Source organism: Corvus moneduloides, chromosome 9 (genome assembly GCF_009650955.1).
Source record: "Corvus moneduloides isolate bCorMon1 chromosome 9, bCorMon1.pri, whole genome shotgun sequence".
Classification (NCBI taxonomy): domain Eukaryota; kingdom Metazoa; phylum Chordata; class Aves; order Passeriformes; family Corvidae; genus Corvus; species Corvus moneduloides.
This window is the reverse complement of record NC_045484.1, coordinates 18,529,240-18,556,924: the sequence shown is the minus strand read 5'-3', so window position 1 is coordinate 18,556,924 and position 27,685 is coordinate 18,529,240. Positions and strand designations below refer to the sequence as shown.

At 36.2% G+C, this 27,685-nt stretch overlaps 1 protein-coding gene across 8 annotated transcripts in view; it reads right to left on the bottom strand.

Annotated features, from left to right (window-relative positions):
• Nucleotides 1-27,685, bottom strand: part of TTLL7 (tubulin tyrosine ligase like 7) — a 65,628-nt gene that overhangs the window by 30,551 nt on the left and 7,392 nt on the right. For 5 of the 8 annotated variants that reach the window (XR_004241703.1, XM_032117425.1, XM_032117422.1 and 2 more), the window contains 8 exons: nucleotides 15,603-15,778; nucleotides 15,287-15,418; nucleotides 14,231-14,352; nucleotides 13,489-13,556; nucleotides 8,308-8,466; nucleotides 6,590-6,806; nucleotides 4,008-4,172; nucleotides 3,058-3,216 (listed from right to left, as the gene is read on the bottom strand). Coding sequence is in view for 7 of the 8 variants with exons in the window: in XM_032117425.1 (XP_031973316.1) it covers nucleotides 3,058-3,216; nucleotides 4,008-4,172; nucleotides 6,590-6,806; nucleotides 8,308-8,466; nucleotides 13,489-13,556; nucleotides 14,231-14,352; nucleotides 15,287-15,418; nucleotides 15,603-15,627 (1,047 nt within the window). In the remaining variant the exon portion in view is untranslated. Of the gene's footprint in view, nucleotides 1-3,057; nucleotides 3,217-4,007; nucleotides 4,173-6,589; nucleotides 6,807-8,307; nucleotides 8,467-11,767; nucleotides 13,467-13,488; nucleotides 13,557-14,230; nucleotides 14,353-15,286; nucleotides 15,419-15,602; nucleotides 15,779-26,958; nucleotides 27,062-27,685 lie in introns of those variants that run through there. The other 3 variants (XM_032117423.1, XM_032117427.1, XM_032117428.1) reach the window with 3 other exon arrangements.

The following is a 27,685-nucleotide window of genomic DNA, read 5'->3' as shown; positions in this document are numbered from 1 at the left end:
TTGTGTTCACTGCAGGAATGCAACCTTGTAAACTAGATAATACTGGGTCTAGAGGTAACAGAGAGCACACGGCATGATTCCAGGAGATGTAAAAGACTTGTGGTAAAACTTGGAGAATGTGTGGAATTGCTGGCTAGTAAATGAACAGTCAGTAAGTGGATGGTGGCACCAAAAATAGAAGAATAACCCTAAGTGAAACTAAGAGCAAAGAGGAAGAAAACTTCAACATTAACAGTGTGTTCTTCCTAGTGAAGAACATAAGACACTGAAAACTTGGTATAACCACCTACCCACCTCTTTTTGGAGAAGTAGACGTCTCCTACCCCATGTTGGCCTTTGGATCTCCAGAGGTACAGACAGGGCAAGCATAACACAAGGGAAACAAGTAGATGCCAGAAAGTTTGTGTATGTGAACTTCAACTACCTCATTAATAGGAATTAGCAATAATTGCTTGGTTTAAGATGTTCACATTCATTTCACCTGGATTGATAACAAAGTTTTGAACAGATTTTGCTAGCTCAGTGACACTGATAAATTTCTGAATGTGTATGTAAGGTTTCTTTTGCCTTGTCCACATAAATCACAAGGGAAATTAGGTATCCTACACCTGAGGCAGTTATTAAAATGCATGTGATCTTTTTCTCCACTGATCATAACTTTGTGATCCCAGCTGGATATAATGAGGGTGAACAAGGCTAAAGTCCATCCAAGAACTTCAACTGTATAATTTTTCCTTTTACATAAAATAAACTAGCTTGGAAATTTTGGTCAAAAGAGTAAAACTGGATTTCCTGGGAATTGAAGGGAGAACTAGGTCGTTGTTGCTACTCAGAAAGGACGCAGGAGGCTACTCAGGAGGCTGCACAGATCCTTGCCAGAAACATTTGGTGCCACAAGATGGCAATCACACATTTCCCACAGTCCTCACTAAGGCAGAAGGTTCCGGAAGTTCAGTAGCATCAAGAAGCAGGGGAGCTACAATGCATCAAGGCAATATAAACAAAAGTCAACTCAGGAAAGCAGTCATTAGAATACGTTGCACAATTTATTTCTTTTAATAGTTTATTAAGCTATCTTTATAACAGAAAAGCTACATGAGGCATGGAAACATGAAGCTAATCATCCTAATCCTATTTTGGCAATTTTCCCATAACACTGGGAACATTCAGGGCCTTGTGATTAGGACTTGTTACCACTGTTAGAAAGAATGATTCACTCCCCTGAGGGGGTTTTGGCAAGAGGAAAATGGTGGAAAGAGATAAGAGTGGAAATCTGTGGAAGAAGCCAGAAGTGTTTCAGAAAACAGGAATTATCTATATATGTGCATATATATACAGACAGAATATATATATTATGTATAGTCTATGTATTTACACTGCATATTTGACCTTTATTACACTAAAGACAGCATACATACAGTGTGCATACATATACATACTCTGTTGAAAGTGCTGCAAAAAAGCATGAACAAGCAATATAAAAAATAGTAAACGAGTATACAAAATGAGTAAGTTTCACAGTTTGAAATTTCTGTTAGTTTGGGTAAATGTCTGGCAAAGTAAGTTGAAGGATACATGCATTACCAAAAGCAGTAAAAGAAATACTTTGACTTTTGCTTTAAAAAAAAAATAATAACCAGGTACAAATTCCGAGCCCCGAAGTATTCTCCAGCAACTCAAAATACCAGAGGAGCATTCACTACTTTACTCCCTCATGAACAAGGAGTCTGGGATAGTATGATTCTCCTCTGAGACCTAGAAGTGATGAATCAAGCCCCCCAAAATCTCCATACCTCATGGAAACATCAGAGACAGTGAGGTGTCCTTCAGAATGGACTCCCTATGCTGGCTGACTCACCACCTCTCACAGAACTGGTCTGTCAGCATTTGCTACAAGGCTGAATGAAATGTTACACAGACCAACTTCAGTCTGCACTTAAATAACTACACACAGTTATGTGCAAGCTACAGGCAACCTATAGATGATAATCTGGAAGTGCAGAGCTAAATCAAAGGGACAGCAAGCTTCACTGGGCAAAAACAGAAGATGTTGATGTAGTACAGACTAAGTTCATGTCATGCTGCTTTCGGCAAGAACATCAAAGCCACCAAATATGCTATGTCTGCATGGCAACAGTGGAGGAATTTTATTTTTCTAATTAAAATTATAATGAACCCCTGAGAGAAATAAGCACGACAAAATAACTGTTGACAGTATTAATGGCCTGGAAATGAGGTTATAATTCAGTAAATTAATTGTGTACGTTTTGTTCATCAGTAGCCAAATCATATTCATGACTTGCTGTCAATAGACAGATTTTAAATACATTTTGCTTTTCTCCCCAAGCTGCACAGCCTCCCAAACAGTTAACAGAATGAAATAAGACAATCTGAAAAAAGACAAATGAACTTCATGTTAATAATAGGGCAATATAAGAGACACAACAGACAAACCTCAAACATTCCTGGTTGAAAATGTGTGTGAGCACCACTTAAGCTTAACTGTACCACTAAAAAATATATCAGAAGAGAAACATTTCTTCCAGTCCCTTCATGACAATTGTTTGTAGCACTTCATGTATATCAAATTAGTTTCCTCTGTTTACGGGGGTGCTTTTAAAAAGCACAGGAGAAAAAAAATACAAATCCCAAAAACAAGAAGATTAAGAGCACACATGCACAAAAGTTGCCAGAGCCATACTACATAGCCATACTCGTGAAGGAAATCTGTGTTGCACCCAGTTGCTATAATCAACTCCATTGTATCCTCCAGCTACAACACCACCTAAATTAACTTTGCATTTCCTATTAAAACTGTCAAAAACATCTGAAATGCAACACTGGTCCAGAAAAAAATTACCTTCTTTTCAGTATCAAAAATCACTGCAAGGTGATTGCTGCACTTCTGTATGGATGCTGCAGAAAAGCACCATTTATGTACTCAACAACAGTGCACAGATTTTCTTTGCAAGTTTTCTTACATGGATATGGATTCAGCTGGGGCTTAGTCAACTTTACTCCTAAAAATTTATTTTACATCTGTATAAAGAGGTTTACCTCTAGGAGCCATGGTTTTAGTTTTCTGTCCAGCAGAATATCAAATCCCAGGACTTCAAAGCAGACACTGTCACTTCCTGGTGCTTGCCCCGGCCTGCACATACGGTAAGCATGAAGAACATGTGGCTCTGCAACTATCAGAGTCTTCACCACCAGCTCCTGCAGGGATTTGTTTCAGAAAAATTCATCAGGAGACAAGAACCCAGCATAAACTGAACTACAGTGTTTCATGCTTTAATATTTTAATTTTCATTCACATATCTGCTAGAAAAAAAAGATTTAAAATCCCAAATAAATAGTCTATAATAAATAAATGATTCCTATGTAGTAACATATATAATTTTATATAGTTCTAGACTATATTCTTACACTTTCCATGGTACATACAAACTTTGAGACAGGCAGAAAGTTAATAAAAGCAAATTGGTAACATATTATAGCATAGCAAATCTTCATCCATTTCATTTTGCAGTATAATTTTTGGTAAGTGTTCTCAGAATCATACAAACAGCTTTAAGCTCTAACAATCCTAAACCTATTCCTCATCAAAAGATACCTGTAAACACAGGGACTTCAATGGTGCTTGTTTAGGTACATAGACTGACTACAATTTTGTAAATATCCACACATAAAATTCACTTTATAGAATAAAGTCTCCAAGAATTCAAATGGCATGATTCCTTTGTACCATATTACTTACATGAATAACTGTTTGAAAGGACTTTTGATCCTCAGAAAAATGTTAACATTAAATTTGTAATCTCTCTGTGATTACAGTCTTTTAAAAAACATAACAATCATTTATAGTACATCTTTTGTGACATCCATTGCTGAGAATTTGGATTAATAAAATTTCAAAAATCATTCTGAATTGCACTAAAGCAGACGGCAGAAGCAATTAATTTTCTAAAAATACACAAAATAAAAAAAAGTGCTTTAATCTATCTTACTGAAATATCACTCCAGAATTTGGAGACATCAAGATTATTTGTTTCTAGAAACTCAGTAAACCATTTTATGGAGCGTTTGCTTCCCTTGTCTTCTGTTTCATCCCGTTCAAAGCGTTCATTATGTTTATTGACAGAGTAGTTAGTCAGATGCATATACAATTGACTCTAAAAGAAAGGAAGAAAAGACATTTAAAAACCTTAAGTACAATTCTAAAATAGTCAATTTAAAATCATGTAAAGAAAATTTACATTGAATCAATAATGACGTAATCAAACAGCTCATATTTGCAAATACACTACGTGCAGATTTAGAGTTTCCAATTCTGGGAAATTTCATTACTGAATGTTCTGTATCCTTACAACAAAACCTGGGCTTCTACTTAAGCCAGCTGTTGTCAATTGATCTACCACTCCACATCTGGTTAGATAATATAATATAGCTGCCATTTTTATAGGTCTGTATGTAAACAACTAACTAAAAAAGTAAAGAGCAATTATCTTAACTTAGAGAATGATTACATTCCACAAGAAGCAAACAATAAAGATGGTATTTTGAAGTGCTACTTTAAAAGTGCTAAAATACACTCTGGCATCTGTTTCATAGACAATCCCACATTTCAGTTTTCACTGTAGCTTATTTATGAGAAGTGTTCTTATGATAGTGATACTTTAAAATATCTTTTACATATAAACTCATCTGCCACGCTGATATCTGCCAAAATTGCTCATTTTTAACTGGCTGGTAGCCATATATGAGAGGGAGGTAAACTTCAAGACATACATTACATAAATGACTGAGTGCTACAGTTCCTTTATGGAGCAAAATGTCACCAGCAATAGACTCATGTTATCAGTTGAATTCAGGGAAAGCATTCTCTTTCCAAGGCCAATTTATAAATCATGATCTGTACACTTACATTATCTCCCAGTACAGATATTAATTCAGCTTTTCACTTACACTTGTGTGATGCCTGTCCTCATCACAGTGACAGTTCTCTGTCATGTTTGAGAGTAGATGATATTCTAAGGTGACCATAAGCCTTCTGTTCCAATTCATCTTTGATAGCTAACACAAGCCTTCTGCTGTCATTTACCTCACTACACTTCCTTATCTTTCAAAAACTTAATTAAATTAGCAAAACCAATCAATTTAATTACAAGCTAGTTAACGGTATATTGTAGTAGCACTAGAAGCAATGAATTTCTCCCATGGCTTCATTACTCCTTTAAGAATCATTCTGAAATCTATTGGTTTGAGTCATCTTTCCATGAAATTCAAATTATTTCAGACAAAAGGAATTAGTTTTTAGAGTACATAAAAAAAAGAAAAAGTAAAAGAAAGTGTTCGTGCATCTGAACTAATAGTCTGAAGTTATTTGGAACAATGTCACAGTAGAAAAATGTCATCCGAAGAACAATGTCATTAGTAACAAGCAGGTTATTTCATACAATAGACAACGTCCAGCATGAGCAGTTGTGAGAACACAGAAACAACTGCCTGCTCTGTTTATCCGCTCAGAGCGTATTTCAGTGCTGCTAATGCCGAGATTAGCCTCAATACACAAATATTAAAAGCAAACTATTCCAAATGTAGTACTGGAACACTTCCAAATATAGCATTTGTACTGGGCTTCAAATCGTACCTGCATTTTTCAAAGGCACACCAAGAGATAGGCACAATTTTAAGTTTCACATAGGCAAAAAGGCTCTATGGTGTTTTCTGTTACATAATTACACTGAAGCTGCTCTAAAAGCAATGGAGTACAGAATGAGGTCTAACAAACCTAAATACTTAGAGTGAGGTATAACAAACTTAAATACCTAAATACTAATACCTCCCAATGCTGCAAATCTACTTTTTTCTTAGACATCTGCATTTTGGTCTGAGCCAAATGCAAAATCTTTAGCATGACCTTTACCATTTCTTGATTTTCTCTATGTTTATAGGCAGCCCTACTGAATCATCCTAAAGCTGCCAAGTACATACTCCTGTCCCTGCTGAAGCAGTCTCTGACAAACAGCAGCAGCAGCAGGATATTCCCTCGTGTTCAGGGACTGCAGTGAGCACTGGTCCCTTGTAGTGCTGGTTTTCTCCTTTCTGCCTAGGTTCCCAACACAATGGCTGAAACCTGGCAGGACCCTCAGCAAAGGCTCCAAACTTCATGCATGCTAAGCAATGATCAATCAGCAGATAAACCTTTACCACCTGCCACCCCAGCCTCAGTCTCAGATGAACATAAAAGCAATATGACTGGTCTTGAAGTGATTTGATTTTCTTTATTTTTTGGGTTGATATCTTTTGCTTTCTTCTATAAAATATTAAAACTCTTTAGCATACATACATGCAAATTCATATAAAATTTATATATATATATATGCAGTAATATGGCTATACTTGTGATTTTGATAGAAAAGCGTGCGTTAAGTATCTTTCACGTAAAATTTTTTCTCTTCAATGAAAATGCAGAAGTTTATCTCATGTTTAAACTCATGTCCCAGTTTACTTAATTTTACCACTTGCAAACACTACACAGGTTAAAGTCTACACCATGAGCAATAAATTGGAATGAACTCCAACTTACCAAATTTGAGTCACTGGGGGGGTGATACTTTTCCGTGCCCATTCTCACCAGTCCATCATGATATAAAAACACTTTTAATGGATCACAGGAGGTTACAAGAATATACACACGTAAATCAAACTTGTAGCCTTCCATGAGAAATGGTTTGTCAAGATATTCCTGAACAATTAAGTGATCCTGAGCTTGTAACTTTTCTCCGTTTCTTATTAAAGAGATCCTGGTAAAAAAAAAAGTTATTTTAAAACTTGGACATTACTCTTTGACATAGATTATCATGGTCACCCAGCCAAGTAGTCAGGGTAAAGTCTACCTAGAGAAAGAGACTTACGTATCTGATTTTTAGGGAAGAGAAGAAGTTCCATTCTCTTACAAGGCTTTTGGTTTCCTTTCCTTTATTGTGCTTCACTAGATGAAAAAAGGCAATGAGCCATTTCAAAGTAACTTTCTGCTTGCTTTGATTCAACAATTTGTAATAATGGATTTGCTCTACACTTAGAAATTGTTTGGCAGAATGACCAGCCGCCAGCTTCTGTGATTATTCCCCATGCAGCTCTAAAAATAGACTTCCAGTCTTTGTCACAACTTCTGCCCGAGTACAGGCTGCAAAGAACTTTCAGTGCTAACCTGACTCTGTTAGGTGATGATGTTTGCAAAGCAGGACACTGATCTGTATGACTAAAGATGGCATAGATTAACCCCAGTATTTCTGCATTTCCAGTTTCCCCACACCAGAATAAAAAAAGGTTTATATATGAACCATGCTGATGATGCCAGTCTCTAACTACACAGACTTTTAAATAACTGTAAAAGCTAATATTTTCAGTATACAATTATTAACCTAAAATTCCCAGAACCTTAATGCTACCTTAATCTTATTCTCTGTTATTTATTATACATTTCAGAGGTTTGGTGCTGAATACCCCTAATAGACTGAAGTACTTTGCAGGAATTTCTCTGAACTATGTTGGTACCTTTCCCTTTAGCTTATCTTTGCCCTTATCAAGAGGACTGAAAAATGAGGAAATGGAAGAGTTTGGGGGCCCTACTTTTACAGTAATTCTGACATATGCTGAGAAACTAAGAGGTTTACTATATTGTATAATTCAAATTGATATTAAAAGCAATAAAAGCTAAAACCGAAATATCTAAAAACAAGAACTAAAAATGCAATTGCAGTATTTATCTCATTGGATTTTTACTGTGCAGGCCTGTCACAAACAAAACTTTCTCAACTTAACTGCAAGTTGCAGTCCCTTCAGAGATGTGCCCTGCTTCCAAGAGTGCACATCCAGCCACAATCCCAGCAGCATCTCCCCTGTCTCTCCTACACCTTGTGGCTGCTGCTCTCAAACACATTTCTGCTTCTCTGACTGGCTGCAGTTTGGGAACACAATGGGGTGTTTGGGCTGGTCTTAAAGCTGTGAAAGATCCTGACCTCTCATACAACATCCCTGCAGCCTCCAGCCACCAAAACCCTGCCATTTATGCCCAATACAATTTCATCCTATAAGTTTAAGCACAACAGATAAATTCACAATAAAATAATTGTGTTCTTAAAAACTGAGTTTATTTAAGGCTTGTGAAGCCTTCACCCAATACACTGACTTTCACACAACTTGAAATACAATCTTACTAATACATAGCTTCTGTTAACATTGTAAGTAGCACTGGATTTCACCTTTAATGGGTAGGAAGACTGAAGTTAGCTCACAACTCACCCATGTCCCATTGCACCATTAGCTGGTTTGACTATGAAAGTTTTCTGTCTACGTTTCTTCTTCAATTCTTTCACATAGTTCTGAAACTGTGTGTATTCTGCAGGAAAGATCCATGTTCGAGGAATGAAACTGTATTCCTGAGGCTGACTCTTGATCATTCTGCAAAAAAAATGTAATTGAGTTAAAATCTTTTGACTACTTTGATGTTTCAATCCTCAAGATTAAAAAGCACTTACGGTAATTTGACAAGAGAACTTTTTTAGAAAAACTCTGTAATATGAAAGCAAACTTTTGCATTTCTTTAAGAATAGTTAGAGCTCTATTACATATTCATATGAGTGTGAATATGTTATATTCAAAAGCAGACTATCTTGAGTATTTTTGCTTATGTGCTTATTATGTTGCTGGTATCCATCTCGTTTCTTGGCATCCATCTCACTTCTGTTACAACTTTTGGCCAGTGACTCAGATGACTTAATGCTATTCCTATTCTTAGAAATATTGAACTTATAATAAACCATGGATTTTTTTTCGGGGGGGGAGGGGAGTGGTATTTGGGAAGCATTTTCATTTTCATATTGGTATGTGTCTGGGGAGGTATGAGGATCAACACACACAAAAAATTGGAATTGGGATATTTGGAGTTTCTTCCTGGGTACAAAAAGGACTGGATTTAAAATTAAAATGAAAGCAATTAAGGAAGAGTTTTTTCCTTTTGAAAAGAATCTTAAAAATAAGGAATTGTAGTAAATAGATTTTTACACAGGCCAAGCAACTCATTCATTTCCTATATAGGACAAATCACACAAGCTTGGATTGTGTTTGGTCCCAGCATACTGGGATTAAGATTCCAAGAGCACCTAATTCAATCAAAAGAAAGCAAAGACATTCAAAGCAAGACCAAGCAGGGAGGGAGTGGGGGTGAGGAGGTGGAACAGAAGAACTGAAATAAAAATAGGGAATCAAACTCTGAATCTGGGGAAAGGATGCAGCAAGGTCCTGGTCTCCCTGCTTTAATAGCTGTGGTAGCTGTGGTAGTGAGTGTATCTCATTTTTTATCTCTGTTGTCTGTGAAGAAAAATAGAAGAGGAAGAATGGTAAAGAACTCAGGTAGCAAAAGTTTCCATCACCCAAAGCTGTGTATGTGGCAGACAGGAAGATACACCCACACCACACTGACAACATGGCTTAGGTACATAGGGGTTGCTTTAATGCTGGTTAGCAGCCAAGTTACAGGAGCAATGGGGACTTGGTGGTACTATGCACACTGGTATCATAGTTCCCAGCAATAAATTTAGTCTTTGCTGACTTACATACTAGTACAGCTAGCTTGTTTCAGGTATCAGAGTATCTAAAAATTCCTTCATACAGAACCTCATATGAAATTAGTTCAGGTAACTCACAACTACTCCATAGTAGAGTGGACACATCTAAAATGCAAATATCCACAGAGCAACAGAAAGCAACTGGAAGTTTAAAAAGAAATTAACTGACGCAGGAAGTTACCCAACTTTGATTTTTTTTTTTTTTTTTTTTTAATGCCACTATGGCAGAGTTGGATACTTTTTAAAGAAATACAGATTTAGGTATATTTCTCCTTTTGTATTGAATACTAGTATCATCAGCATAACTAATGTGTAAAAGAGGCAATATAATTTCCATTTTTCATTTCTACTATGAGCTTACATAACACTCCTGGGCAGATACTTTTTCTTTAAGTGGCTAAAAATACTAAAGGAAAAAAAAGAGCTGTCAGCCACATGTGTAGGGCTAGGACTGTAGCCAAGCCCTACTGGTATAATGGATATGCTGTCACCAAACTGTGTAGCCAACTACCCAACAAACAGGCTGAAGAAACCACAATAGCAACAGCAGTACTGCATTAGGTTCAGTGCTTCTGCAGCTTCATTTTAACTATTATTCTTACAAACCTAGTTTGATGAAAGCCACTAAAGACTCAGGAAAACTTTAAAAACATAAGTAGATATTAAAACTCCTGATTCATTCATATTGTTAAACTGCTCTCCATCTGCTCTGTGTTTACAAATGTTATTACTTTGCCAACTGACTAGCTTATCTAGGCAGAAATTATCCTATTTTTAGGCAAAAAGCAATTTCTGTGTTAGTTTAAATCCCTCTACAGATTATTTATCATATGCATTCTGTTACAGGCTAGAGACCTGCCATTTAACTTACTCAAGGTTTCCATACTCGCACTCCCTACTCATTGAATTCCTGATATACTGATATTATTTTGTGACTGCAAGTATATCAGTTCTACATGCCTTTTCTTTATAATGCATAACTGGGTAGATTACAAACACTTAATAATATGAAGTGGAATACTTCAGCATTGTTTATAGGTTCTGGGGCTCACTAAAACTTTCAAAAAAGAATTCAGCTCTGTTCTTTCCCTGCAAGGCCCTATTCAGAAAGGGCTTAGGAACATCATCAAGTAGCCTGTGGAATCAAGGCCTATTCCATTACAATAGCCCTATTTTCAGCACATGGGCTGTACACTACTGTGAGTAACCACTTTCTCACTGTGCTGCTCTATCCTTTAGCCTTTGCTGTCCTTATCAGGAAGCCTGAGAAATAAATAGCAAATTATTGTTCTTCTGAGAATTATTTTAGCTCACAGATGTGGTCAGACTGTGCTCTTGATCTCAGAGTGCTTTCTGTACAGAAGAATCAAAGGCGTTGAACAAAACATAGCTTACTAAAGGGACAACTCATCAGTCTAATAACACATATTCCACTGCCTACATTTCAAAATCCTCTGACTTTTCAAGTATGAAAAGTTAGTGGGTATGTATGAATGATAATGATTCTTGGCCCATGATCACTTCATGAACCTTTTAAATACAATCAACAAAGGTACTGGAAAAAATAAATCTCACAGATGGATCTGTGTCCCTTCCCATTTATCCTGCGCACCTTCTCCGCCACTTACTGAATTCATTTTGCAACCACACTTATCCTTCACATGGGGAGCTCTCATCTAAGAGACACTTCTCAACAGTCTCTTAAGATCTAGTTGGCCCTACAATGGCACTTCTATTGTTACTTTTTTTCTTTTCTGTGTTCTGATTACTATCCTTGAAAATGATGCTCATGCCTACCTTTTTTTCTCAATTACATTCCACTTTTCATCTGTTCCATTATTCTGTGTTCCTACACTTTCTCTGCTGAGTTGTCTTCCTTCGTATTACATGTTACATATTACACTGCTCCCTTCCACCCTCCTGCATGTGAAAAGCACATTGCCCTGTGATCCAGAGTGCCTGGATATTGCTTGCAAAAAGAACTCCTGAAGTGTATTACCTCCTGAATAGTATTTTCCTCTCAAAGTAAGGTAGATTTGTTCTTTTTTCTTCATTCCCAACAACTTGCATAAAACGGAAGGGTGAAATAAGTACAACAAACAAAGAAGTAAAAGATAAAAAAGTCTACTCTGTACCAGTTCTCAAGATAGTTTCATTATCTCTCAATGACAGTAATCAGCAGAGTCAGTAATGGGAATCGCAAAGATGGCATGCAGCAGTAAAGCAAGACAAGAGAATTAGTATTTCTGCACATTCAAATTTTAAGACAGAACAAGAGCTGTAGGAAACAAAATCCTGCATTCTACAGGCAAGAGCCTGCTCAATCACGTATCCCCACTGACTTATGATTTCACAAGCAGTCTCAAGGCATATCATGTTGATTTTTATAAAGTATGAATACTAAATATTGAGTTGTGAGGCCAGTATTGAGAGAAAAAACTGACTGATGAAGCCCTGCTATATCTACTAAGTGAAGACACAACAGAGATGTTTGACCCAGAGTTATAGTATAAGAGAAATTATTCCCATCTTATCTATATCTGCAATCTCAGTATTGAATAACTTTAAACTGTGTTTCAAACTCAGAATTCAGTAGGTTGAGAGAGGTATAATCAGACTGTATTTGAAAGAATGTGTGTATGGTAACAAGAGCCTTCTGTCCATTTTCCATATTTTTAAAAAAAGAGCACAGAACTGTAGCAATACACATGGGTACCACTGTGTACCAAGCTGACTGACTGTTTCCAAGACCTCAGCTGTTTGCCTCCATGTGCTAGCTCTGTGTTTTTACTTTGAGTCTGACAGGGGCAGTGAGAAGTGCTTGTGCAGCACCACTGACACAGGCGAGCTCTGGTCCACATGTAGGACATCGACACCACAGCACACAATATTTGCATCATAATAGTTGCATACATTCTACATGTGTTCTAGTTACAAAACAGAAAAGGAAAGAGAAAGAGATTGAAATAGGGAGAGGGAGAGAGAGAGAGGAGATATCACATTAATTACATTCTTATGAAAACAAATTCTGTTCTGTTAGCAGTTAATGCAGCGTAAGTAAGGTTGGGGGCCAAAAGATTAACTCTATCAATAATTGCTCTACAAACTAATTAAGATTAGAAAAAAATATTGACATATATTTACCCTCAAACCTTTCCTTACTACCAGGATATCAGATTATTATTTAGTATTGTTTTCTTACAAATCTTACTCACAGATTCTCAGCTAGGATAATCCTCAGAACCCAGTTATTCCACTAGAGTGAGGAGAATTTGTAATTAGACAAATGAACCTCACTGACTAATTTCTTATATAAACAGTAAGATGTTTCACATTTTTTAAATTTGATATACACAAAAGTATAGCCCTTAATTATTTTAAAGAAATAATATCACAGAATTGGTCAGGTTGGAAGGGACTTCAGTGGGTCATCTGGTCCAACCTCCCAGCTGAAGCAGGCTTATTCTAGAGCACATTGCACAGGATAGTCCAGATGCACTATCCAGCCACACACAGTTATTTTTTCCGTTCTACCATTATGGGATATATACCTGGGTGTATAATGTATTGGGTTTATTGTACAATAATTCAAGACTCACCTACGTTCTGCAATGCGTAGACAGAGAAGTGAACCTACATAATTTTCCACTGAAGTCAATTGGAGAAATAAAGTAGCCCACTCCAAATACTACAGATCCAGGACCAAAGCTAAAGTTATTACAGAACTTTGGAAATTACTCTTGGTCCTCTCATAGTTTCTTAGAAAAAATAAACAAGCCTCACAAGAAATAGTTCTGTATATTACGGCATTAAATACTACAGCTGGAAAACCTCTTAATATTAAATGAAATATTACTTAGTCATGTTTCTTGCCAGAAAATCCTTTCTGCATATCTCTCCCATCCCTGGAAAATGGTTGATTCTCTGAGGAAGTAGAAAAAAAAATTAATTGAAACTTTTTCATTTTTCTGGCATACCTAACACAATAATTTAAAACATTCAACTGCATGCTCAGGCAAACATACTTAGTGTTACATCTAAATTATTTAAGGTAATATCTTGCACTATACTACATATTCTTAGCAATGCTAAAGATGCTGTAAGTTGTATTCTCTTCTATCAATATAAGTGCCCATTGATTTAATTTCATACATGAGACTATCATACTTTTATTCACAAAGCTATCAAACAGAAGGTAATGGTAAAAAACCAAAATATTTATTCACAGAACTGTGGAGAAAGCTCTGGTTGTTAACTTAATGCTTAAAAGCTTACGAGAAACTTATAAATGATGTTTTCCATCTTCTTTTAAACTGGTTATTCACAATACTCAACTGGCAGAAAAAAGCCTGAAAGAAAAGTCCCAAATATTTACATACCAGACTCCAAGTGGTATGAACAAACAATTCTGGAAAAGAGAACAGGATTTTAAGCTATGCCGTGGTACAGCCTTAATGCAGCCTGCTTGGTTGTTGTTTGTGTGGGTTTTTTTTCCCCTCCACATAAAAGGAGGAACTGAGCAGTTACTGACAATTACTGAGCATTTCAAAGTGAAGCAGTTTACTGAAACAAGTCAAAAATCTTAACCACCACTGTACCTGATAGTTTCGCAGCTCAGCAATCTTCTCTTGCTGCACAGCACAATCACTCCAGATAAGATTTGCTGTTTCATCCTCATCACGCGTTTTCACAAATCCCATTTCTTGTATTACTACACGTACTATGGAGAAACCACACATTTAGGGACTATTTTGAATCTCCTAAATAGATTAATTTTCAACATTTAAAAAATCAATTAAGATTCTAAACACTTCTGATATAGAATCCTTTGTCTGAGAACAATGTTAGCATGGCAAGCTATTTATCTTGCAATATTTCCATCAGTCTATTGCAAACCTGCCATTACAATGTTACAGCACCTTATAGTGAGGCAGGAATCAGCGCAACCACTGATGGGAACTGCAAAGAGCTTCAACATATTCCCCAAACATCCTGCAAAAATCCTCTTGTACAGCAGTTAGATTTAATCTTGGTTATGCCCTAAGTTAATTTTAAAACAGTGATGACTGTAAGTGTCACTGCAGATAGGGACAAAAATGCCTCCTTAGACAAGGTACAGTGTTACAAAAGCAAATGCATGCATTATTTTAATTTAAAAAAAAAAAAGACTGATTATGTGCAATGCATGACTGATTCTAGGAAAGAAAGATTTTAGTATCAAGCATGAAAATACAAAACATTAACAGATTTTCTTGAGAAGCCTCTGTATAATAATTGGAATATTTAACACTGAATTCACACTGCTCATCTTTCAAGGCTTTAAGTAAACTTCCAAACAGATACATAACACGTATTTAGAAGGTTCTTCCACAGCCTTCTTGATTACTTAAGTTTTTACATTTCAAGGTAACAAACAGGGATTAATATGAGTAACAAATGGGAATTAATGAGTAATAAATGGGGGTTAATAGATGCACAGTATTCAAAGCTATGAATTCAGTGTTACAAGAAAACCCCAGATTTCTTACAAAATAAACTCCTTCAGAAATGTCTCACTGTCAGCTTGATGCAAAGTCCATTAATTCACTCCATTAATCAGTAATTCTCTCACATCAAAGGCTATTAGGATGAAAACAAAATATGCAGCTTCCTACCAATTTCATATTTTGTGCCAGCAATATTTGCAGTGATGACTCCATTCTTCTTCTTCTTTCTGACTTTTCTTTTAATTGTGCTCTGATAGGGTAGTTCCGAACTCAAAGTCAGAGGAGCAGTTCCATGGTTATCTTTGAAAAATAATGTTGCAACTATCAACATTTTTATATCTCAAATAATAAAATACAAATAATACACAAATAATAATATACAAATAATATACGAATTAACTAAAAATACATACTTCATCACAACTTATATGTACAGGTATACTGAATAATTCATAGGGTATATAAAAATCCAAGACTAGCATACCTCCCTCATTAGGAAAGGATGGCATTATAATCTAGGATAGTGCAGAAATAGAGTTCAAATTCTGTTCCAAGTTCTCAGTAAGTGGTGAAACTGTCAAAGCCAAATTACTTAAAACTCCAGTCATGCCATTTCAGTCTCTGGTTGTAGAAAATATTAGATCTGGAATGGATAGATACCTGGGTTTAAAAAAATGGAAAGAGAGACTTTGTCATAGAGAAATCCTGAAAAAAAAAAGTAAATAGCAGGAAACTAAATATGAAAACACTTTTAATAACATGTATAAAGAATTGCTTGTTTTAGAAGATTGATGAAGCTATTGTAAATACAAAACTTTATTTATTGCAGTTTGATTATTTTCTTTCTGGGCAACATCATTTTGCAGTGTTAATTTTCAAAAGTAAATTATATTACCTGTTTTTCTGATTTGGGTATGGGACATTTTGGACATGAAAATACTTCCAATCAATACTTCCACTTTCTATCTCCACAAAGCTCAAATAATTTATAGTCATTTTAAACCATGTTTTAAGTAAAAAATTAAAATCAGACACTCTGTATGACAGGTTTTCAGTACCAAATGGGAAATAACTGAAATCACACTAATAATCTGTTTCCTCTTTTTCACTTTTCAATGTTTTTTTAAAGCAGTTGTCCAACAACCATGTGGTAACATGGCTGCAGTTTCATGACCACGTCATAACACAACAAATATAATTTGAAGACATTTTGGGTTGGCAAACACATCAATTTTCAGTTTTTAAAGTGAGCATTTATTTACATAAAAAGGCTATTTTTTACATCTACACTCACACGAAATTCCTTTTTCTTTTTTTCCCTCATGCATACAGCACTACATGAAAAATCACACATATTAAAAAAGATTTTTAGGTCCAGCTTAAGCACATAAGAACAATGGATTAAAATATTAGGGAAAAAACCTCAGGAATAAATCACTTCTAAACACACTGCTACATGACTTCAGGCATGCAGCACTGTTATACCAAAGTCTGCAAGGAAACAAATGCTGTCTTTGGCAGGCTGCCTCAAATTTACAAGTTTTCAAAACATATATAATATGTTACTGACTTTTAAATGCTTTAACTTCTTTTCTGAAGTAATGTGTAGCTAAAGTTCCTCACACTAGCTTTAGATCAGTTTATATTGATGCTTTTGGTGATTGCAAGACTTATTTAAAACAGCTTTATAGAGAGCTCAAGGAATTTCTTCTACTCTAAATAGCAGAAAATTACAGCAAAGTCAAATTCAGCCATGACCTATGACGCGTAATATATTTGGTCATAAGACTGGACAAGATGTGCATTAACAAAATTACCAAAACATTACTTATAAATCCACATTTTTTCTTCATCTGTGTGTGTACACACAAAAGAGGAGAAAGAGATGTACATATGTTCTGGGTAAGTAACCTGCCTTTTAAGAAAATATAAAAACAAATATTTTGTGCTGCAAGATCTAACTTCCTTTCAAGACAGATATTTACCCTTAACAGCCCAGTAATGCAAAAGGATAAAAAGAACAGATTATAGTTCTTTTATGACTGTCACAAATGTATAAGGAGCCAAAATCTGCTTTGTAACAAGACAACCAACTCTCCCTCGTGTTCATTTAGTGCCCCTGTGTATTTTTCCACAAAGAATAGGAGATGTTGTATACACAATGTCAGACAGCACAGCAGTAACACCCAGCCATTTTGAAGTTTGAATATTTTGGATGACATTATCTGAGAAGGTGGCCTGAAAGTCCTCAAGCCTGCTGGCATACTAAAATTAGAAACAGAGTTGGGAAAGCAAAGCATTCGTCCTCCTTAAAACCGCTGTGAAGGAAAAGCAGTGCTGGGCACAGTGACTCACTGGCTATTGCATGTTATCTGTTTCTCAGGCTAAGAACACCACCAGAGTACAAGACATGTTTAGTTCCTGGGAATAATACTGAAGTATGTCTGTTAGCCAGTTAAGGACTTCTGTGAATGTACAAAAATGCCTGGTAGTTATTTCTTTGCTGTACTGACTAAAAACTTTTAATAAATTTGGAAGAATGTTAAGAGGACTAACATTGCCCTGTGAGAAACGCCAGCCCTTTACTAATATAGCATGATTTACAAGCTATGATATGCTAATAAAAAGCAAGCAGCTCATAGAGCTTTCACTCATCTTACAATATCACAGAAAATTATCTCCCCAAAGTTACTATAATACACTATATTCTGAAGGTGGACCATAAAATTCCAAACTGCACCACACTGCTGAATTACTGCTTTTTTTTAGATAGACACTATTCTATTCTTCTCAAAAGAATACTCTTTAAGGTCTAAATATCAAGTACCAACACTCAAGGTCTGTGACCAGTCAACTTTTAAGCCCAATTACATGAGTTGATGGTAAAAATTTATGGCCGCCTTAAGATTATTCTAAGGAAAATCAGTAGTTCAACGGTATGGAAAACAAAATAATGGGACTGTACTCTGTACTCAAACTTACTTTAGGATTTTAACTTCTCAAAAGCAACATCCCATAGCAATAAAGTTAAACTGTATTCTGACCTAAGCTAGTATGCAATGATTCAAAATTGTTTTACAACTGCCTCACTTCTCTTCAGTAGCCCATCTTCAACCAACCATTTCACTGAATACCAAAGCACCAGCAGTTCTAAACCATTAGTTTTCCAAAATATTTTACATAAGATGCAGGGCTGCTGCTGAGAGGAGGGAGCAGGAAGGAGAAGAGCACACTCTGACAGAGCACTGACAGGCAACATGGCAGTGCACAGGCCCTGGCAACCACAAGCTCCTACACATCTTTTTTAATTCTATACAGCAGAAATCATCCCAAAGTTACTTTGTTCTCTGACCCAGGTCCTCGCCAGGCACCTTCTTCTAGCTCACACCTCCTGATTTGTTATTATTGCCAAGCCCTACTCCCAGGTCAGAGCACAGCTGAAGGAAAAGACCTGCAGCACAGACTGCTCTGCAGGCAGCCTCTGCCACTTACAGAGCAAAGCTTATTGCAGGACTCACCCAGATCATGCACAATAACAGCAGCAGCACTGTCAGGTTGTGATTACATCAAATTCTGAGTCAGTTCTTATACCTGTGACAAGTTTTTACTTATAAAATAAGCATAACCTATAACCCGCATTCAGCTACAACAACGTAGAGGCATATCTCACTAGTAATCTACCTGAGAGACCTGTTTCTAAGAGATTGCTTTTAATAACATAGAAGAAAGCATTCTATTTTCAAACTGGGACTTTTGGAGCAAGTCAGCTGTCAGAAATCTCTGAATTCACACTCAGGCAGAAAAGGATTGCAGTTCCTGCTGCAGATACCATTTCCCTCCTGAAATCCTGATACACATAAATTGGTGAAGGTCTGTTGCTCAACCGTACAGATTCAAGGGTAGCGGAACAAAAATGGTTAACATATAAGTGGAGAAAGACTTGTGAAGAAGAAATCAATGCATCCTCATCAGGTTAGCACATTCTTATATAAACAAGCACTTTGACTAAAAGTGCTCTACAGGGAAAAAAAAATTGATGAGATGTTATCTTTACAGCTGCCTGGCAAAGGTGTGAGAGTGACAGCAGGAGAGATACATTGCACACAGTCCTGTCCTAGAAAGGCACAGAAGACCAAACAAAAAAGAAAAGAAAGAAGGATCTTTTTTTCCTCCAGGGACAGGAGAGGCAGGATACTCTTGCTGGAGAGGGAAGTGTTGCACACAGACAGAGAACATAGCAGATGCTCAAGTCCATTTAAAGGAACAGTCTGAGCAAGATATGAGAGGGCCTTGGTAAAGAGCAGGGAACAGTGGAAAGAAGTGGTTTACAGTTAAAAGAATGATTCATTGCCAAGTTGTAATATATTCTACAAACTCAAAAATTAATAGTATTTCATGCTGTTACACAAATTAAGGGTATCATAGTAAGTTAGTAAACTGCCTGAAAAATATTCTCCTGATCTAGATTACAGGTAGGTATTTTTACCAAATCCCTCTCTAATTTCCTGGGTTTTTTTATCCAAACTACTCACAAGTGACCTCTGCTTTTCATGAGCCTTCACTTTATGTCTTAATGCAATCTGGGCCTGAAAATGTTATTTTTAATCTCTAAATAGCAATTTTATGTCATTAGACCCCACCCCCTTTTTTTTCCTGAACAGTAAACATCCCAGAAAAAGGTTTAATTAATCAGATCAAAAAAGAGCAGGGAGAGTCAAATTCAAACTGAAAATAAAGTAGTGGAATTTGAGAATCGCTTCCAAACAACTCAGGTCAATGAGATTCTTCAACCTGGTTTGGGTCATACCAGTAACTATAAAACCACAACTGTGCACCCTGAGAAAAGAGACTAGATTGCATATGCACATTTAAAATGGATTTAATCTGATGGATTTAATCACTAAGAACGGTAGAATCACCTGCTACAAAATACTCTGTGCTCCACACATCACTCAGTGTGCTGTTTTTAATGTGAACTTCCTTCCTTCTAAGCAATTGTGACACTACTGGTGCCCAGGGTTATACAGGTGCTTAACTTTACATACATGAAGAGAAAACAGGACTTCAGATCTTAAGCCATGGTACGTATTTCAAGACCTCTCAAAAACAACTAACATCTTACATACCAAGGTGAAATTGTACAAAAATGGATTGTCAGGGTAATTTCCTGAATTCTTTGCGTTCAGATAAGTAATCACTCATCAACAGTGGAACATTTTAGAACAGATTTTCAAACTAGCAGACTGCTTTCCTCTGAGCCCATTAGTGCAATTTACTCAGTGCTGTCACAAGTGTCTGGAAATGCAGAGTAGCTGGAGAGAAACCCACAAAGCCCCTGACATAATGAGCTTTCGCAGTGAAATGGAGACACACTGGAGATACAGTTACAGAACTTGGCAGGTGACCACAGGTATGGAAGAACAACATCACAGTGCTGCAATCCTCACTCTCCAATTAGCTGGAAAGTTAAAATAACAAAAATTTCCCAGAAACAGGAAAAAGAAATACGTGGACATAGTTTTCAGAGCATTGACCTAGCAAACATTTTGAGTTCTGCGTTTTCTCAATCTAACAATTAAGTCATTTACCCTTAGATCTTAGCATGTGGAAGCCTGGATACACTGTAGTGAGAGGTGTGCTATTTATTACAGTTATGCAAACCTATAATCTACTGTTGATCTGGAATTAAGATATAAAATGCAGATTCAAAATGAGATTAAGAAATCAACAGAAATTATAATAGAGAAAAATGCCTATTTCAGTACCACACTCAGCAAGATAATAACAATTTTCAGTAATGAAATCACAGAACTAAAAGCCTCACACCCTTTCATGATTTTTTTTAAATATATGTCCTTATAAAATGTATGTTGAAGTGTTCCAGCTACAAGCAAGCATAGTGACCAGTTTTATTGTTACATGCTCAAAGAACAAGTCAGTGGCAAGTTCTCACTCTTACAGAGAAATTCTACATGCAACAAGTAATCCTCATTTTGAGGCTTGATATGTCAAAGTGACAAGCTTGTTTTTAAAAGGCTATCTGTCAGCTGGCTTAAAATTGCATATAATTAGGGTTTGATTCAAAATATTCTGCAGTCAAATGAAGTCTATTAATTTAAACATCCCTCATTCCCACCATCAAAGACATGAGACGTTTATTCAGCAGTTCTTTTAGATAAAGTGAATGTACTGAGTTCTCAGGTGTTTGATTTGCTAAATGGACAGACACGAGCTACAAATACCACGATTTACTTTTTTAGAATCATGCAGTTCTGTAAAACAATTGTCTGAACTAGTTTATCCGAATGGCCAGCATTTCTAAAGTTTCTAAGATTTCCCTAAGCCACTAAAACAAATGATCAAGCCAAGCTACAGCGTGTTATCTTAAATCGCTGGAGTCCAGCCAGGAGATGACCCTTCAGTGCCAGCTCCAAGGCTCACCAACACACAGTGGTAGAGAGCCCCAGGAGCTTTCCAGTGTTAGTTCATGGGAGATTTTACTTTGGTCTTCTCCTGACTTTGCACTTCAGAACTTTGGATTGAAATTTTTCATTGTTTAGTATCACAAAACATCTGTGAAATGATAAGTATAGAGTCCCTGATTTCAGAAAACAGGAAATGTATTAGAAGCTGCTAAAATAGTGGAAGTTTCACATCAGTTTCACAGGCATTAATACTTTCCTACTCACAGAGATCACAACTGAGCAAAGAAGCAATTTTTTTATTTTCAGTGGCATCTTGAAGTAATATTGCTTCTTTTTGCGTTCATCCATTTTCCAAAATGAAACTTCAAATCATTGGTCAAATTTAAATCAATGTCAAATCTTTCAAATCTGAAGATTCATTTTCTGTTTAAAAAATGATCTCCAAAGTGACTTTCATAGCAGAGCACACAATGTGACTATCTGTTTGCTCATTCTCACCCTTCAAAAGCCCTTTCTAATGTGATAATATATTTCAGACTGTTAGCAAATTGAATACTATAGAGTTTCGTAGTTATGGTTTGAATATTGAAAGAGGGCCAACAAAGAAAGTGAGACCAAATTAGAAAACTACAGTAAAATAAAAGGTCAAGGCTTGAATCTCTTCACTTGTTCAGCAAAACATAGACAATATATTAATTGACAAGACAAGAGAAAAGAATCTGCATGACTTACAAATCAGTAATTCAAAAATAAAATTATGTGAACTTTAAATAAATATTATTTAGCATTCGTAATGGCAAGGAAAAATATTGACAAAATTACTCAAACAAGCAAGTCTAACAGTGCTTTTATACAGTGAAATCTAAATTTCAGAAAATACAAATCTCTGTCACTTACTGCTAAAAAAAATCAGATTTCACATTCTACTATCTGCCAGCAAAAAACAGAGACAATGCATAGTTCTTGTATTACTGTTCACCACTTCAGTAAGTGTCAATAACACCATAAATCTGACAGCAGGACAACATTTCACTAACTCTGGAACATAAAGTATTCCTAGCCCCTGATCTCAGGGAGTTCCACTCAACACTGCTGAATGGAAGCCAATCTCTAATTATTATAGAACCATTATATGCAACCATTGTTTAATATTTATATATATATATATATATAATTATATACAACCATTTTTTAATGTGTATATATATGTATTTAAGAAATGGTTGTATATAAATATATACAACCATTCCACCTTCATTTAGAACAGTGTGCTGTAGGCATTTTCAGCCTAGAAACACCCACACCATTGGAGCCTATCAGCCACATCAGCTCTGCAAGCAACAGCTGTGTGGCCAATACCCATGGCCATAGTAGGGCTGGACCCCTGTCACCTCACATGAAGCATTCCTTTGAACCAAACAGCACAAGGACATTGTTTGCTTTGTCTTGAGGACTGAGTGCAAGAAGCCACACTCACTGATGGACTGACACACACTAAGGGCCGCCACTCTGTGGCGGGACAGCCACAGCCTCTAATGAATCAAACAGAGATGATAATGTGCCATAATGATACTGGTGTTATAGTAATATTGAGGTCTGACATCAATATTGTGAGTTTGGTAGGGGGAAAGGTAAACAAGAAAGAGTTAGAAGAGGAATTTGAGTTGGGGCACCTTTGGGAGCATCTCTGCTCTGCTTTTGACTTCACAGTGCGCCATCCCTTCTTTTCATTACGGCACCTCAACACACACCAACAGCTATCACAGGGTGCTTGAAATTGTGTACCACATACTAACCACTGCTGGAATTATACTACTCCTTTCTTTTTCTATCATTTACTTCTCAAAAGATTTATTTCTCTAGTAAGAGCTAGAGGCCTTAGGGATACAAGATAGGACAATTTAACATTTTACATATATCAGCAGAGCTGTCTTAGTATAAAAAGCACTAATCTTTAATGAAGCTGATATGTTTGCAGTGATTCATTATATTATAAATAGACCTTGGGGAGAGATTTGCTAAGGATCTTGGGGAAGAAAAAAAAGAGAAAAAGATATCTTTAGACGGTTCCCCCTCACACATCAAATTCTCTCTCCCTTGCTTCAAGCTGGCTTAGTGTGAAAACAACCTCAAGCTCAGGAACACAAGAACACAAATATAGTTAAATTAATTTCTACAGAGTTCTGTGTATCACAAGAGCCACGCCTCAGCCCCATGTTGGTCTGCCTCATTTCATCTCATATTTTATAGGCCTGCAATTCATAGATTCACATCAGCATCACTAGACATGGGCTGCAGTCCTCACACCCAGCCCACGACAACTCTGATTGAAGATTACATCATCCTAATTCACATGCTGCCACATAACAATGTTTTCTAGTTTAGCAACAAGGGTGACACTCTCACAGCAGTCTGAAATTTAAACTGGCAGACATTAGCCTGTAGTTTCAGCACCCAATGTGCAAATGTTAAGACAATAATCAGATCTTGAATAAATCACCAAAAACAAGTTTCTTGCAATCACAAGAAACATTTATTCAAAGACTTCTTGACCATGAAAGTACAAGAAAGGTGCTCTAACATAATCACCAAATTCTTGATCACATGATCCTGACATTTCCAACTGTGAAATCATTTGCTCAGCTCCACTGGCAATACTTGTATGTTTGTATGAGTGTTGGTAGACCTCTGACATTTTAATGACTGTCATATACTTCTATTCTGTAAAGAACAAGTGACAGTCAGAAATATTCACAGTTGGCCTACAATATCACTGAGACTACTGCAGCCAACATGCAGTGCTTGCAACAGTTTGCAAACAGCTGATAAATAACCAGAAACTCCAGCAGCCACAAAACATTTCACAAAAACACGTTTTCCTCCCCACAGCTTAGTACTTGGGGCTCAGTGGGGTACCACTGATTTGGAAATATTTTTGCAAATCAAAACAGGAAAACATCAAGCAGTTTCAAAAGGATGTGGGCCCTCAGAAGCTTCTTTAAATGAATTGACCTGATTTATAGAAATTCCCTTAAAGGCTGGATTGGCTCCAAACCCTCTGTGTCACACAATTTTAACCATTGTAAGGGATCTCAGTAGTCACTATCCTCATCAGTAATGAGATGAGACTCCATTATCCTACTATAGAAATATTTTGTGTAAATACTGCTCACCTGTAGAGAAATACAGCATGTAGTCACAAAGCCTAGAAAAATAATATCTTAAATATTGATCCTAAATTGAGTATTTTGAATACCCAAAACAAAAGGGAAAAGTGAAGTGCCCCAGACTTCATACACACTATCTTTAATTTTTGCTTAAAACATGAGAATAGCCTACCAAAAAATAGTTTTCTGGGATTTGCTTGAACTCATAGGATCAGGATAATGTACTTTCTGAATGCTAAGTACAGCATTACTGAGGTACTCCTGTAGTATTCAACAGTTTATTTATTGAGCAATCACACATTGCCTCTAAGCTGCAGAGCCCATACTGACAATAGCACCAGAGCTTTTAATGTAGTTTAAAATAATTCCAAAATCTGAGGAGATAATGGCCCTAAGCATGACTATTGCCTCCATTGCTTTAAACACAGCAGAAGCAGTGTTCCAAGTTTGGAACAGTATCACAGTTAGTCCTGTCCTCATCCATCTTGGTCAAGTCCCAAAAAGCCACACTTAAAAGTAAGTGGTTCTGGTGTGTGTCTTACTTTTTTTTCTTACTTTTTTTTTTAATTAAAAAAAAAAGTGTTGGTTAAGATTAAGAGCTAAGAGTTACACTTGAAAAGTATTCTGAAATAAAAGTCTTCAACCAGAGGCTAGAGCAGTGGGATATTTAATTCATTTAGCAAGGACCAATTTTATTTTTTATTGCTTTAATCTTAAATTTTTTAAAGGGGCATTCTTAATGAAAAAGAAATGCACAAACTTACATAGTCAAATGCATGCTGGCTGCAAAGCTAACTGCTTTTCAAATATTCTAAAGAAACAAATACATTAATTTCTTACTATGTTATAGCATACATATTTTGTGCTTCTGACTGTCTCAGGCATATCATACCCTTCACACTATAGAAGAATATTTGTAGCCAGAGAGTAGTATATGTGCCTCATAACCACAGATGAGGAAAAAAGAAATACACTGAACTGAGTCAAAGGCATTTTTAAATCCAAAGGTATGGAAAAGTTACAACACACCTAATAACCAGAAAAATAAATCTTTCAGAAAAAGTTTTATTCAAAGTGTTAGTACAAATGTGAATGGAGGAGATCACAACTGACACACAAACAGAAAACAAAGGAGAATAAACTGGCATTCATAGTTGGCTATTGATGAAGTACTCTCAATTACTTCACCAACATGAAATTTCTTCCCAATTTTTATGCTCCTTTGCTCAAAGGAAGAAAAAGTTTTCTTAAGGAAATTTCCCAGTTCCATCATTCTGAAGATACATACAGAAATTAAAAATTTTTTTCAAGTCTATAGTTTTGATGAGATCAACCATACAGGATTTTCTCTGCAACCTAGTGAAGTAAATACAGATATTTCTATTGACTTTTGTGGACTTTATATCATGATGTTTCTGTTCCAGGACAGACCTGCTGATGACACAATTCAGAACTATAATTAAGACACAGACTCTGGTCTCATCCATGTCAAAACTAGAGTCCATTTAAATCAAATTTTCACCACAGTAGAAATTACAGATCAAACTAACTGAGTTGACGCCAAATTTCTCTCTTTCTTGTCAAAGATTACAAGCTTCAAGTATCACTTTCAGAATTGCTTGGCTGTCCAGAGGCAGGACTTCATATTTCACAGCTCATGCAGGATTCACATGTTTAGGAACAAGAATTACTATGCAGGTGATATATAGATATACTGCCACAGAAAATGCTTCATGCTGCTTTCCACAAGCATATTTTTTCTAACTAACGGTTCACAGTTTACTGCATTCAGTAGATGCTCCTGAATCTAGTTCTCTGTTATAAGGAAAGATAAACTGCAAGCTCAAGGATGGATGAGAAAAAGCGTAAAAATATTAAAAAGGAACAAGAATCCCGGAAAAAGAACTCACTGCAAAATATATGTGGTGGACAGAATGCATGAGCATTCAAACTGAAAACAGTGGATTTCAATTAACATAGTCTGCAAGAGAGGATCATAGTGAAAAAAAATATACAAACAAAAAATCAGAAACAAACAAGCAAAACCTTTGCAGCAACACGTGGCAGGATGATATATCAAATTGTTCTGCATACAATTCCTGATAAAAGTGCAAAATGTTTATTTATCATGGATTTACCTGACAAGATTACATACTGCAGAGTACACAGTCATACCAGAACCTCCCACTGATATAGAAACAGATGTAAAATAATTCTGCAGTAGAAGTAGCAAAATGAAATCACTTACCATTAGTGTTGCATCTGAAGAATCAGCCCTCCAGAAATAGGTTTTTCTATCAATAATTGACAGCTGATACAGTTTCAGGCAGTAAAACACCAGGGAAAGACCGGCTGCAGCAGCAGCTCCTTCCCATTTAGCCTATCTCTAGCACTTTTTAGATCTCTTTCTTAACCCTTTCTAGGTATTTTCTCCCTGTGTTTTGGGTGGCAAGACAAAGACATGATATATGCTTTAAGAAAAGAATGCATTATTTCCCACTTTACTTAGTGACAAGAGTCGTGGGAAGAAAGTCAGTAGGATTTAGTCATAACAATAAGCTAACAAGAAGTAAAATCTAAAAACAGAAAATGACTCAGCGACTGGAAAGATATAACAGGGATATGAGCTACTGTAACCAGGACAATGGTTTCTCCAAATGCAGAATTAAGAGGTCAAGATCACAACACAAGACACTAGCATAGAAGAAGGCTAAAGAAGTTAATAATTTGCAATAAGAAAAAAGATTCCCATTCTCTTCCAGCCTTGGACCAATGAGATTTGAGCTTTAAAATCAAACCTTTTTGCTTTCGGTGAGGCCAGCATTACAATCTTATAGATCAATTTTTAAACCAAATAAAATATTAAGTGAAATGATGGAAAGAGAAAAGGTACTTCCTTTACTGGAACAGCTTTTTCTGTAGTATTCTGAAATCATTCATATTCCTTAAATGAGGTTGTTTTCTTTTACAATGTC